General features: G+C 40.6%; 1 protein-coding gene across 1 annotated transcript; it reads right to left on the bottom strand.

Annotated features, from left to right (window-relative positions):
* Positions 1-52: 52 nt before the first annotated feature.
* pks1 (polyketide synthase 1) lies at positions 53-7924 on the bottom strand. Its single transcript, XM_017406465.3, has 6 exons — positions 7867-7924; positions 7637-7790; positions 7398-7558; positions 7103-7306; positions 6063-6244; positions 53-5949 (listed from the first exon to the last, which is right to left on the bottom strand). Exons 1-6 carry the CDS (start codon positions 7922-7924, stop codon positions 499-501), a joined length of 6210 nt encoding a protein of 2069 aa, XP_017261954.1. The 3' UTR covers positions 53-498.
* Between the last annotated feature and the right edge of the window lie 2251 nt (positions 7925-10175).

The raw sequence follows: 10175 nt of genomic DNA, 5'->3' as shown, positions 1-10175 counted from the left end.
AGTTTTATCTTACATTCATACAGACATTAAAAACAAGTGTGTTTTTGTGCCGGGTTGTTTTTACATGTTGGTAAGAAAGAAGCTATATAACACAAATACCTTCTGACAACAAAACAAGATATATGAGCAATAAAAGTGAAATTCAGGACAATAGTACTGAGGTTGGTTTTGTCAAACAGTGTTTATCATTTAAAAAGTCTTAAAGATGATCAAATGTTTACATAAATCTAACAGCTGTGTGTAGAAAAGTAGTTATGACACAATAGTAACAAAAATTTGCATGGTAAGATGTTCAAAACCTTCCTACAGAACCCTATTATAAAATAAGCTATTTTCTAGTAGCCATAAACCTCTAATTGTTGTCAGCAATCAGTAGTGGCAGACTTAAGGCAACAAGTTAATAAACTTTTGTATTAGAATAATTTCTCTGCTACAATATATCCCCATATTTAGTATCAATCTGCACAATCATTTAGGTCTTTGAACGTTTTCATAAAATTAGCCACTGTCCAGGACAGCATTGACTAAAGTGAGAAGCGTGCTGTTGGGGTCCAGTAACACAACCAGAGGTACATTTACTCCTGTCTCCTGGAAAATCTTGTTCTGCAGAGTCATGGCTAACAATGAGTCAATACCTATTGCACTCAGAGAGGAATTATCATCCAGTTCAACTGCACTCACACTCAGTATTTCACCGATAATCATCTTCAGACTCTCATGTGTGGACAAAGAAAGATGAATTTTGGGTTCTTCTTGTGCTTCCTCTTTGAGCACTGCTTCCACTAAATTTGACAGCCGCTCCCTGAGAAACACGTTTTGGGAAAGAACGTGTAAGTTAAGGTTTCTGAAGTTGAATTTGCATATTACTTGTTGCGGTCTGTTTATTAAAAGACACTTCTTAAGCGTCTCGTGAACTTCACGCACACTCATTGTCATCAACCCTTTGGCCTCCAAGAACTTTTGAAAGTGGCCTTTATTCAGCAGCAGACCAAGATTCAAAGGACCCCAATTGATGGACTGACCAGCAAGCCCAAGATTTCTCCGGTAATGACAAAACGTGTCGAGGAAAGAATTGGCTGCTGAGTAGTTGCACTGTGAGGCATTGCCAATGAATGATGAGATGGAAGAGTAGCAAACAAAAAAGTCTAGTTTGTTGTGAAGTGTTGCAAAGTGGAGATTCAGAGCACCACTTACTTTGGGTTTCAAGACCTTTCTGAAGAGAGACTCATCAAGGGATTCAATCAGTGCATCATGCAGCACAGCAGCACTGTGAAACACTCCTTTGATTGGACAAGATGAAAATCTTTGTCCAATTTTGGAGATGGCATCCACCACCTGCAGTGACACAGAAACATCACACCGGACATTTAGGATAATGACCCCAAATCTTTTCTGGAGGAGATCCATTTCAAACCGTACGTTATCAGATGGAGCACTTCTTGACAGTATTGCAATACAGCCTCCACCATTTTGAGCTACAAACTTAACTGTCTCAAACCCCAAACCAGACAAGCCACCAGTTACAATGTAAACACAGTGTTGTTTAAAAAGCTGTCTGGGTTTTGTGAGCAAGTGGTTCTCAGATGTTGGGAAATCACATCCTTCATGGTGAAAAACAACTTGCTGCACCGTTGTTGTCATGAAATAGGACTCAAACTCATTTGTCTGATTCAGCTCCCCTCTAAGAGGCAAAGATTCTGCTTCGAAGCCCAATGACAGAAGCCAGTTGGAGATTTTTCTGTTTTGTGCTTGTAGGTTGGCTCTCTGGAGAACACAAGCCACATCAAGATTATGCATGTGAATTTGACCATTCTTTGATGCAAATCCACTTGTGGAAATTAAAGGTGACATGTGACTGCTCCGCACAAAAATAACGTGTTTTACAAGACCCCCACTGTCACGTTTTGCCTCCAAACAGTGATCAAAAGGTGGCAGAAAAACAAAAGCGTCAAAATGCGACGGTTCATCAGTGAAATGGGCTCGAGAGGAAACGTTCCAGCCGGACCTGCTTGCCGTGAGAGCAAGAACTTTCACAAGAGCAGAGGCTGGGTTTGGGGAGATTATTGCCAACTTTTTGTCCATTTTTTTCACTTCAGACAGCAGTTTCTGTAACATCTCCCATGCCAGTATGAAGTAAGACACACATGGAGTTTCTCTAAAAAATGGAAGCGTCTTTGTGCCGTAGCACACTGCTTCGGGGATCACAATCTTCGTGGCAGCAGTGACAGGATAGCATGATGCAATATGGTCTCCAACTTTTAGATTTTTGACATCTCTGCCAACACATGTGACAATGCCGCTAAAATCTAAAGCCAGAACCTTGTGGTTCTGTGTCACGTGCTTGTTCCAGTAAAATGTCTTGCCAAAGTTGAAATGGGAAGTGCTGACAGGAAAGAAATCAGAGGAATGAATGCACACATTGGTAAGCTGAATTTCAACTGTTTTTTCTTGGGCAAGACTTCCATCAGAGTTAGCAGGGATGGTAGACAGGTTAGCCATTCTGTATGGGTCGGTAGTCTGAAGGACAAACTCTCTCAGATCCACCGAGTGTGTTTCATCTTCAAACAAATCTCTGTCTTTCACTGTAGTTTGTGCTATTTTTATTGCTGATACCTGCCCTTTACTGACTCTGACCTCTTGTTGTTTGGAGGTTTTAATCATATGAGCCAGAGTACTGATGTCTTCGCTGGTTATAGATGCGAGATCAACCAGCTGAAAATAAAGACCTGCCATCTCTGCAGAGCAAGTCCTTAACATACCGGAAAGCACAAAAGCAGAACTCACATGGTCCACAGTGGTTTCTGTCGATCTGTAAGTTATGACCCTTATAGCGCAGGAGCTTTTGCTCTCTTTGACAGCTAAAACAATCTGGCGAAACATCTCACAGCAAGTCACAGAGCACTCCAGGATCCCCTCAGAGGACAAGTGACTGAGGTCTTCAACACCCCAAAGGAAAAGGATATTCTTTAAATCCTCATTTCTGCTCAGTGAGTCAAACACTAAGCTTCGAACTTCACCTGCTGTCAGCTTCTTTCTGCCCTCTACAAGGACTGACTCTGGACATAAGTACGGTCTCAGACCTTTAGCAATGCCAAGTTGATCCTCAAAGATAATTGCCTTTATTTTGCAGTCTTGCACGTCTCCTTCATTTGCTAATGCAACTGTTTCATTATGAAAGAATAACGATTGAGGAGCATTTGAAATCAAGCCTAAAAAAGAAATCCTTACCCCCTTAAGTTCCACCAGTACGTTCCCCTCTGTGGTGGAAAAGCAACCACACACATCAAGGAAGTCTTCTGTCTCCTGAGTTGCCCGCAAGTACAGGACCATTTCATTCTGCAGGGGTCCGGATACGGTGATACTTCCAATACGTGAAGGAAATCCCTGTTTGGCTGCTAGTTGTCTCATTGCTATCACAGAGGTCATTTGCATGAAATAATCCAGAAGCACAGGGTGAATTACACACTCATGGAGATTTTGCTGAAGTTTAGCAGGGACTTGGAAAGTTGTGACAGCTTCCTTGAATTCGGTTCCATAACGCACGTTGTCCAGTTGTTTGAAAAGAGGGCCGTACTCAAATCCTGCTTGAAACAGAACTGAATAAACCTCTTCTCTGGTCAGAACCAGTTTGCACCTTTGGTAGATCATATCAACACAGATGGTTGATTCCTCTAACAATGATTGTTGCTCTGTGCACCTGATAGTGCCTGAGGCATGTGTTGCAACAGGAGACTGTATCTGAAATAAGGCCTCTGTCTCTGATTGTTCGAAAATCACCTTCATCTGTTGGGATTTTAGGTTTAGAGTGAGCACATTCTCAAATGTTACACTGAGGCTGAGCAGAGAAATGGGTTTCTTTGGCATCAGGTTCGCCATCACTGTGGAAAAAGCTAACTCAACATAAAATGCACCTGGCGCAATGGAAACATTGTTATTTTTATGCTCCCATAGATATGGTGCAATCTCCAATGAGAGGTTATACATTACTTCTTTCCTATCCTGTTTTTGGGGGGATATGACCCTATGATGAGAAACAGTCAGTGATTTATTGCCTCTTCTTAAAGCTTCAAAATTCACATTTTTCTTTGTGTTGACAAACTGACAGGCCGGAAGAGTTGTGGGCAATGTCTCACAACCCCTGTAGACCTCATTCCAGTTTACATTAATGCCAAATTCAAACAGCCTGGCCAAAGTCAAGGAGATTGAGTCACAGTCCTTCTCTGGTTGGACAGAGGGAAAAACCTTGGTGTCATTTCCAAGAGTCTCACATATGTACCTCTGAAGAGCCCTTCGAGGTCCGATCTCCACAAATACCACGTTTTCTCTAGACTTTCTGTCTTTGATGACAGCACAGAGAGCTTCATCAAATAAAACAGCCTTCCGGATGTTATTTGCCCAGTATGTGCCAGAACTAAAGTCACCATCTGAACACCTTTTTCCAGTTACTGTTGAAAAAAGCTCACACTCCGTGTTGTTAATGCTCAAAGTACCAATGCTTCTTTCAAGGTCTTCTAGAACTGGATCCATCATATAGCTATGGTAAGCAGCAGGAACATCCAAGACATGAAGGAAGAGATTCTTGTCAGCAAACATGAATATCAGTCTCTCTCGTAGGGCATCTATAGCATCTGCATCTCCTGATAAAGTGCAGGACTGAGGGCTGTTGTAAGCAGCTACACTGATCTCCTCGGGGAAAGCTGCAAGAACTTCTAAAACCTTTTTTACAGCTACATTGCTGACCACAAGCATTTTTCCTCCTGCCACTTTGCTCTGAAGGGTACTGCGGTGGTACAACACTTTTACGGCATCCTCAAGAGACAAAAGACCTGAGCAGTGAGCTGCAGCGACCTCCCCAACAGAGTGGCCGAGCATAACATTCGGTTTGACACCCCAGTGCTTCAAGACAGTGGCGATACCGATTTGAATTAAAAAGAGAAGAGGCTGAACCACATTCAGCTGGCTGAAATTGCTGTTGTCACATTCACCAGCAAGCAATCGACTGATGTCGATGGTTTGGTGAGCCTGGAAGGCGTTTTCGACTTCTCTAACCTTTTCTCTGAAAGCAGGAACCTCTCTCATGAGCTGCCTACACATCCCCCAGTAGGAAACACCATTCCCACAAAATACAAACACCACCTGGACATCAGGCTTCACTGGCTCAAACTTTGTCTCCAGTTCAGATTTGAGCTGCCGTTTTAAATCTGGGAGGGTAAATGTTAAAAAGGCTTTCCTAAATTTGTTTTTGCAGTGACTTCTCCTACATGCTGAGGTGTATGAAATGCTGTGTAAGTCACTGGTCTGATCGTTGCAAAGTCTTTGGTGGGTGTCTGTGATGGTCAGGATCAATGCTTTCTCTGAAGATGCAGACAATACAAAGAGTTTTACCCAGGCTGTTATGGGAACTACTTCATGACTGTGTTCTCTTAAAATGACATGTGCATTTGTGCCCCCAAACCCAAAGCTGTTGACCCCCGCAACCCTCCCCAATGATTGATTTGCCTCCCATTTCTCAGTTTTACTTGGAATTTGTAGATTTAGAGCTTTTACATCTACACTCGAGTTATTGTTAGAGTAGAAAACTGATGGAACGATGGTTTTATGTTTCATCATTAGGAGTACCTTAATGAGTCCGGCCACTCCGGCTGCAGACTCTGTGTGTCCAATGTTACCTTTCACAGACCCAATCAGCAGTGTCTTTGAACAAGGAGGTCTGACATTAGCGATGACGTTGGAGATGCTTCCTGCCTCTGTTGCGTCTCCAACCGGGGTTCCAGTTCCATGAGCTTCTATGTACTGAACGTTTGCTATTTCATTGTCTGAGTAGATTCCTCGCAGCAGCTCTTCTTGCTGTGTCATGGAGGGTTTGGTGATTGGAGTGCTAGAGCGCCCATCCTGGTTTATTGCCGTTTTGCATATGATGCCCCATATTTTGTTATAATCCTTTATAGCCTTTAAATTAAAAAAGAGATCATTTGTTTGTTTCCAAGTATCTTTGTAGTTCACAATTGCAGATCATGCTTGTCATAAGTTTTCTTTTTCAAGAAAATCAACCACTTACTTACCTTTCTGAGAGGTTTCAGGAGTATGACACCGCAGCCTTCCCCTCTGCCATAACCGTCAGCGCTGATGGAGAAAGGTCTGCTGGTTCCTTCAGGCGAGATCATCCTGGTTTTGCTGAGCGCAACAAACACTCTTGGCTCTATGACACAGTTAACTCCTCCACACAGCGCCATCTCACAGTCTCCTAGATGAAAGACGGAATTCAAAATAAGGATTTTCAAAAAGTCAAAGTATTGAAAGTGGTTTAAGGTTATCCATATTTTTCAAGCTTCTGCTTCTAAGAATAAGCCAGACTTTCTTGTAATTGTTTAAAAAGGTCTTGATCCATAGCTTTCCAAGTTTTCTGATGGGCTTTCAAAGTTTTTATTTGAACTTTGGTTAGTTTTCCACTATTTGTCTTTGCTGGATTTGTTTTCCCAATGTCTAAAAGACATGACTTTCATATATTGTTCATCTGCTGTAGAAAGTTTTTAGGACTGACACTGCTTCTTTTATCCTCCACTTTTCTCCTTTTTTAAGCACACACAGCACAATATAAGCAATAAGCAGCTGAAGTCCCAAGAAAAACTCTGAAAAACCATCAGAAGACCAGAATAACTATTCATGAAGATCACTTTGAAACAGAAAGTCTGACTGCTTGGAAGTAAAGTATGATTAAATTAGGAGTAGTTTAAAATTTTGGCATGGTACTGTACATGTTTCTGTAGGCATTTGTGAATATTGGTGGAATTTCTATCCTGGTTTGTGTCTGCATTTCAGCAGGCATTGATGGGGATCCCTCATACAAAACCATCTGGAAAAGCATCAGATTCCCCACCGTCTCAGATTTTCAGAGCAATAATAATAAACACACTGCCTGTGCAGCAGAAAATACTACCAGTCATAAAGTGCCTTCTTCAGAGCCTAGACCTCAACGATGTGTGAGATTATACTGACAGAGAACAGATCAAACAACAGCTAACATCCAAAGAGCAGCTTTGGGTTGATCTATTTGCTATAATGTGAATCTTTAATTGTTTTTAGAGCAAGCAGTTATTCTCACCTTGCTTTAGAGCCTGGCAGGCTACATGCAGAGCCACCAAAGAAGAAGAACAGGCACTGTCGAGGACAAACGAAGGTCCGGTGAGATTGAAGGTGAAGGAAATCCTGTTGGCTGCCACGCTCGTGGCTGTCCCAGTGCCACTGAAGTGAGTTATTGAGTCTGGATTGTTGTTTCTGATCATCTCATAATCCCTGTTCATAAGGCCTGCAGCAGCACAATTAAAGCAGAATGGGTCGCGGGGGTCGTATCTTTAATCTGCACTTCAGATTTGAAATGTAAGATGTGAGAGCAGTACCTATGTAAACACCAGTTCTGCTTCTGCTGATGCTTTCCATGGCTACTCCTGCATCTTCTAACGCCCAATATGTGCACTGCAGGAGGAGTTTCTGCTGAGGATCCATGGAGTCAGCCTCCACCTCCGAAATCCCAAAAAACATGTGATCAAACTCGTTAAACCTGGAATATGAAAAAATTTATTTATCATAACTGAAACAGGGAAAAAAAGCTATCTCTATAAGACAATAAAACACATACCCTTCTATAAGAGCTGCTTTGGTTGTTTGTGTCTTTCCAGTCTTGTTGACGTCAGCGTTGTACCAGGAGTTGGTGTCAAACCTCTCAGCAGGAATGTCTACCACACAATTCTTTCCCTCCAGAAGAACTTTCCAGAAATTATCCAAGCCCTCACCTACAAAAACAAATGACAATAATCATAATTTATCTTGCACAACAGAAGATAACTTCAGCTCATTTCAAAATCTTACCTCCAGGGAAATTACATCCCATTCCAATAACAGCCACGTCATCCTCTGCGTCCTCCATCGTTTTGTCAAGGTGTTCATGAAGTTACTTTAAATTATTTTAACGTCAAGTGACCTTTCAAGCCTCGCCATGTTGGGGTTTGATGTTCAGCTGTTTTCCGTCAGAATGGGGCTTCTGCAGCCTCGCAGCCTCTTATAAATATCGGGCCAGGTCAAAGAGAAGAGACAAGAAGACATTGTCCCGGCTCAGCGTGTCTCAGCTGGAACCAAATCCCTTAATTGCAGGTTAAGGTGATCCAGCAACAGGAATAAATGATGCTTTTTTTCCCCCTCCCTCTCACAAAAAAACTGCTCATTACAATCAGGTTATCTTGGCTTCACCTCTGAAGGTAAATTGCTTTTATCTCATGGTTGCTTATATCAAGCAGCTGCAGCTCAGAGAGAAAAAAAGCACCTTGTTTTCTCATCATTAGACTTTTGATCACTGACTGCTCAAGTCCAGTTGTTCAGGATTTTTACTGGCATCCTTAACATCCAAACTGTCACTGTAGTGTGAAAGGAACTGCTTATCAATAGTTAAAGCAAATAATTAAATTCTATATGATGTTCAAACACAGAATGAGTTGAATTCTGCATGACTAATACAATAAAAGATGTTGCTAACACATCGCAGTTTGGAATGAAACTAACATTCCTTGAACAAATGAATGCCACCGGCTGCCTTGCAAAGTTTGCAAAGTTTTAAAGAAAGATCTCATGCGATCTGTTAGCCCTCAGAGTATGAGTCAGGGGTGACTCTCAGCTACTACCACAATACCAATTTTAGCTTATTATCTGCAAATATGACTGAGTTATAGATATTTTTGTTTTCCAAAAAGCCAAGAACTTGTGGTGGCCATATTGATTTGGATTGATTCCAAAAGTCAATCAGTTGCAGATGTACATCCAGTGGTTACTTTCTGAGAGCCTCATTAAAATCCATCTGGTGGTCTATGAGATATTTTGCTAACAGACAGTTAGCACAGGCACGCTTTGGTAAGCAATGTTAATTATTCATTCATTAAATAAATTAAGTCTGTATTTCTACAACTTTACCAGTTTAAAATAAAAATGCATTGTATACATCGGATACATGCACACATTTTAAAGTTCTTTTTTTTTTAAGTTCTTTTCAGATTCAGGTTTTATCTTACGGGGGTGTTCTGGTGAGACCGCAGTGACAAAACAGTAACCAAATTTTTCACAAACATGTAGAGAATGCCTTGCAAAGTAAAAAAGAAAAGAAACATTTGACCTCATCAGATTAACACTGTACAATAAATATGGTGCAACACTGAAAGACACACAATCTGCTCTTTATTCTCTTTTAAACAAATCCTAAACAAAACTATGAATCAATCAGGCACGAAGAGCTTTCTAAACTCAAGACATGAACCAGGGTCGTATCGACACAACAGACAGCTTAGAACCAGATTAAACTGGATCTTTCATTAAGTTTTTAATCGTCTCTTTTAATACAGAACAGCTTCATACTTGTAACTGAAGAAAACCACACTTTGTTTCGTATTTTTTAAGTTTGTGCACATCCATTCATACATAAATGATAAATAAAACATTGTGTTGATACACGACAGCACAAGATTTAATTTAAAAAAAAGGATCTCTATAGTTTGCTGGTAAAAACAAAAAATAAGGCACACTGCACAGTCTGATACCAGAGTTTTCTATTTAATAAATTAACTTTAATTTAAACAACATGCAGAAAATGAGAGGCAGTGGAGGACTCAGGGAGCAGAAGGGACATTAGGAAATAAGCTGAACAACACAGAAATATAGTTAGGTTAGGCTCCTTTTATCTACTAAATAGGCCTACAACTTTTATTTTTTTCCTTTTTCTGTTTTAGTTACAGAATACTTAAAATGCACAATTATGAAAATACAATAAAAAGGTAAAATCCAAAATTGAATGCAAACACTTGCTAACAAACTACAAAATTATAATTAAATATTAGTTGATGAAGACAGTGAGGGGATACTGTGGTTTTTACCAATAAATACAATCAGTAAAAGTATGAATTTAGCAGTTTTGTCCTCTTTTATTTACAGTAAACTTACTAATCTACCTACCAGCTGTTCCAACTTCACGTTAAACTATTTTTTTCTTGCCGTTGATGCGCAGAGGTATCTTCTGAGTTAAAGGTGTGAGCGTACAGCTCAAAACTCCGTTTTAAATGATGCTGCGATGGTTTCCATGGCAACCAGAGGTGAAACCATTTCAAAAGGTCACAATTTCAGAAACAAATAAGAAATTG

The sequence above is a fragment of the Kryptolebias marmoratus genome, linkage group LG21, assembly GCF_001649575.2.
Source record: "Kryptolebias marmoratus isolate JLee-2015 linkage group LG21, ASM164957v2, whole genome shotgun sequence".
NCBI classification, from domain to species: domain Eukaryota; kingdom Metazoa; phylum Chordata; class Actinopteri; order Cyprinodontiformes; family Rivulidae; genus Kryptolebias; species Kryptolebias marmoratus.
Note: the sequence above shows the minus strand (reverse complement) of the source record. Positions and strands in the feature narration are given on the sequence as shown.

Excerpts from the sequence above, each read along its gene's own strand:
- pks1 (XM_017406465.3), bottom strand. The coding sequence starts at position 7,924 with ATGGAGGACGCAGAGGATGACGTGGCTGTTATTGGAATGGGATGTAAT. Across the intron at positions 7,559-7,636 it reads AAAGCAGCTCTTATAGAAGG|GTTTAACGAGTTTGATCACA; the intron begins GTATGTGTTTTA and ends TTCATATTCCAG. Across the intron at positions 5,950-6,062 it reads TCCTGAAACCTCTCAGAAAG|GCTATAAAGGATTATAACAA; the intron begins GTAAGTAAGTGG and ends TTTAATTTAAAG.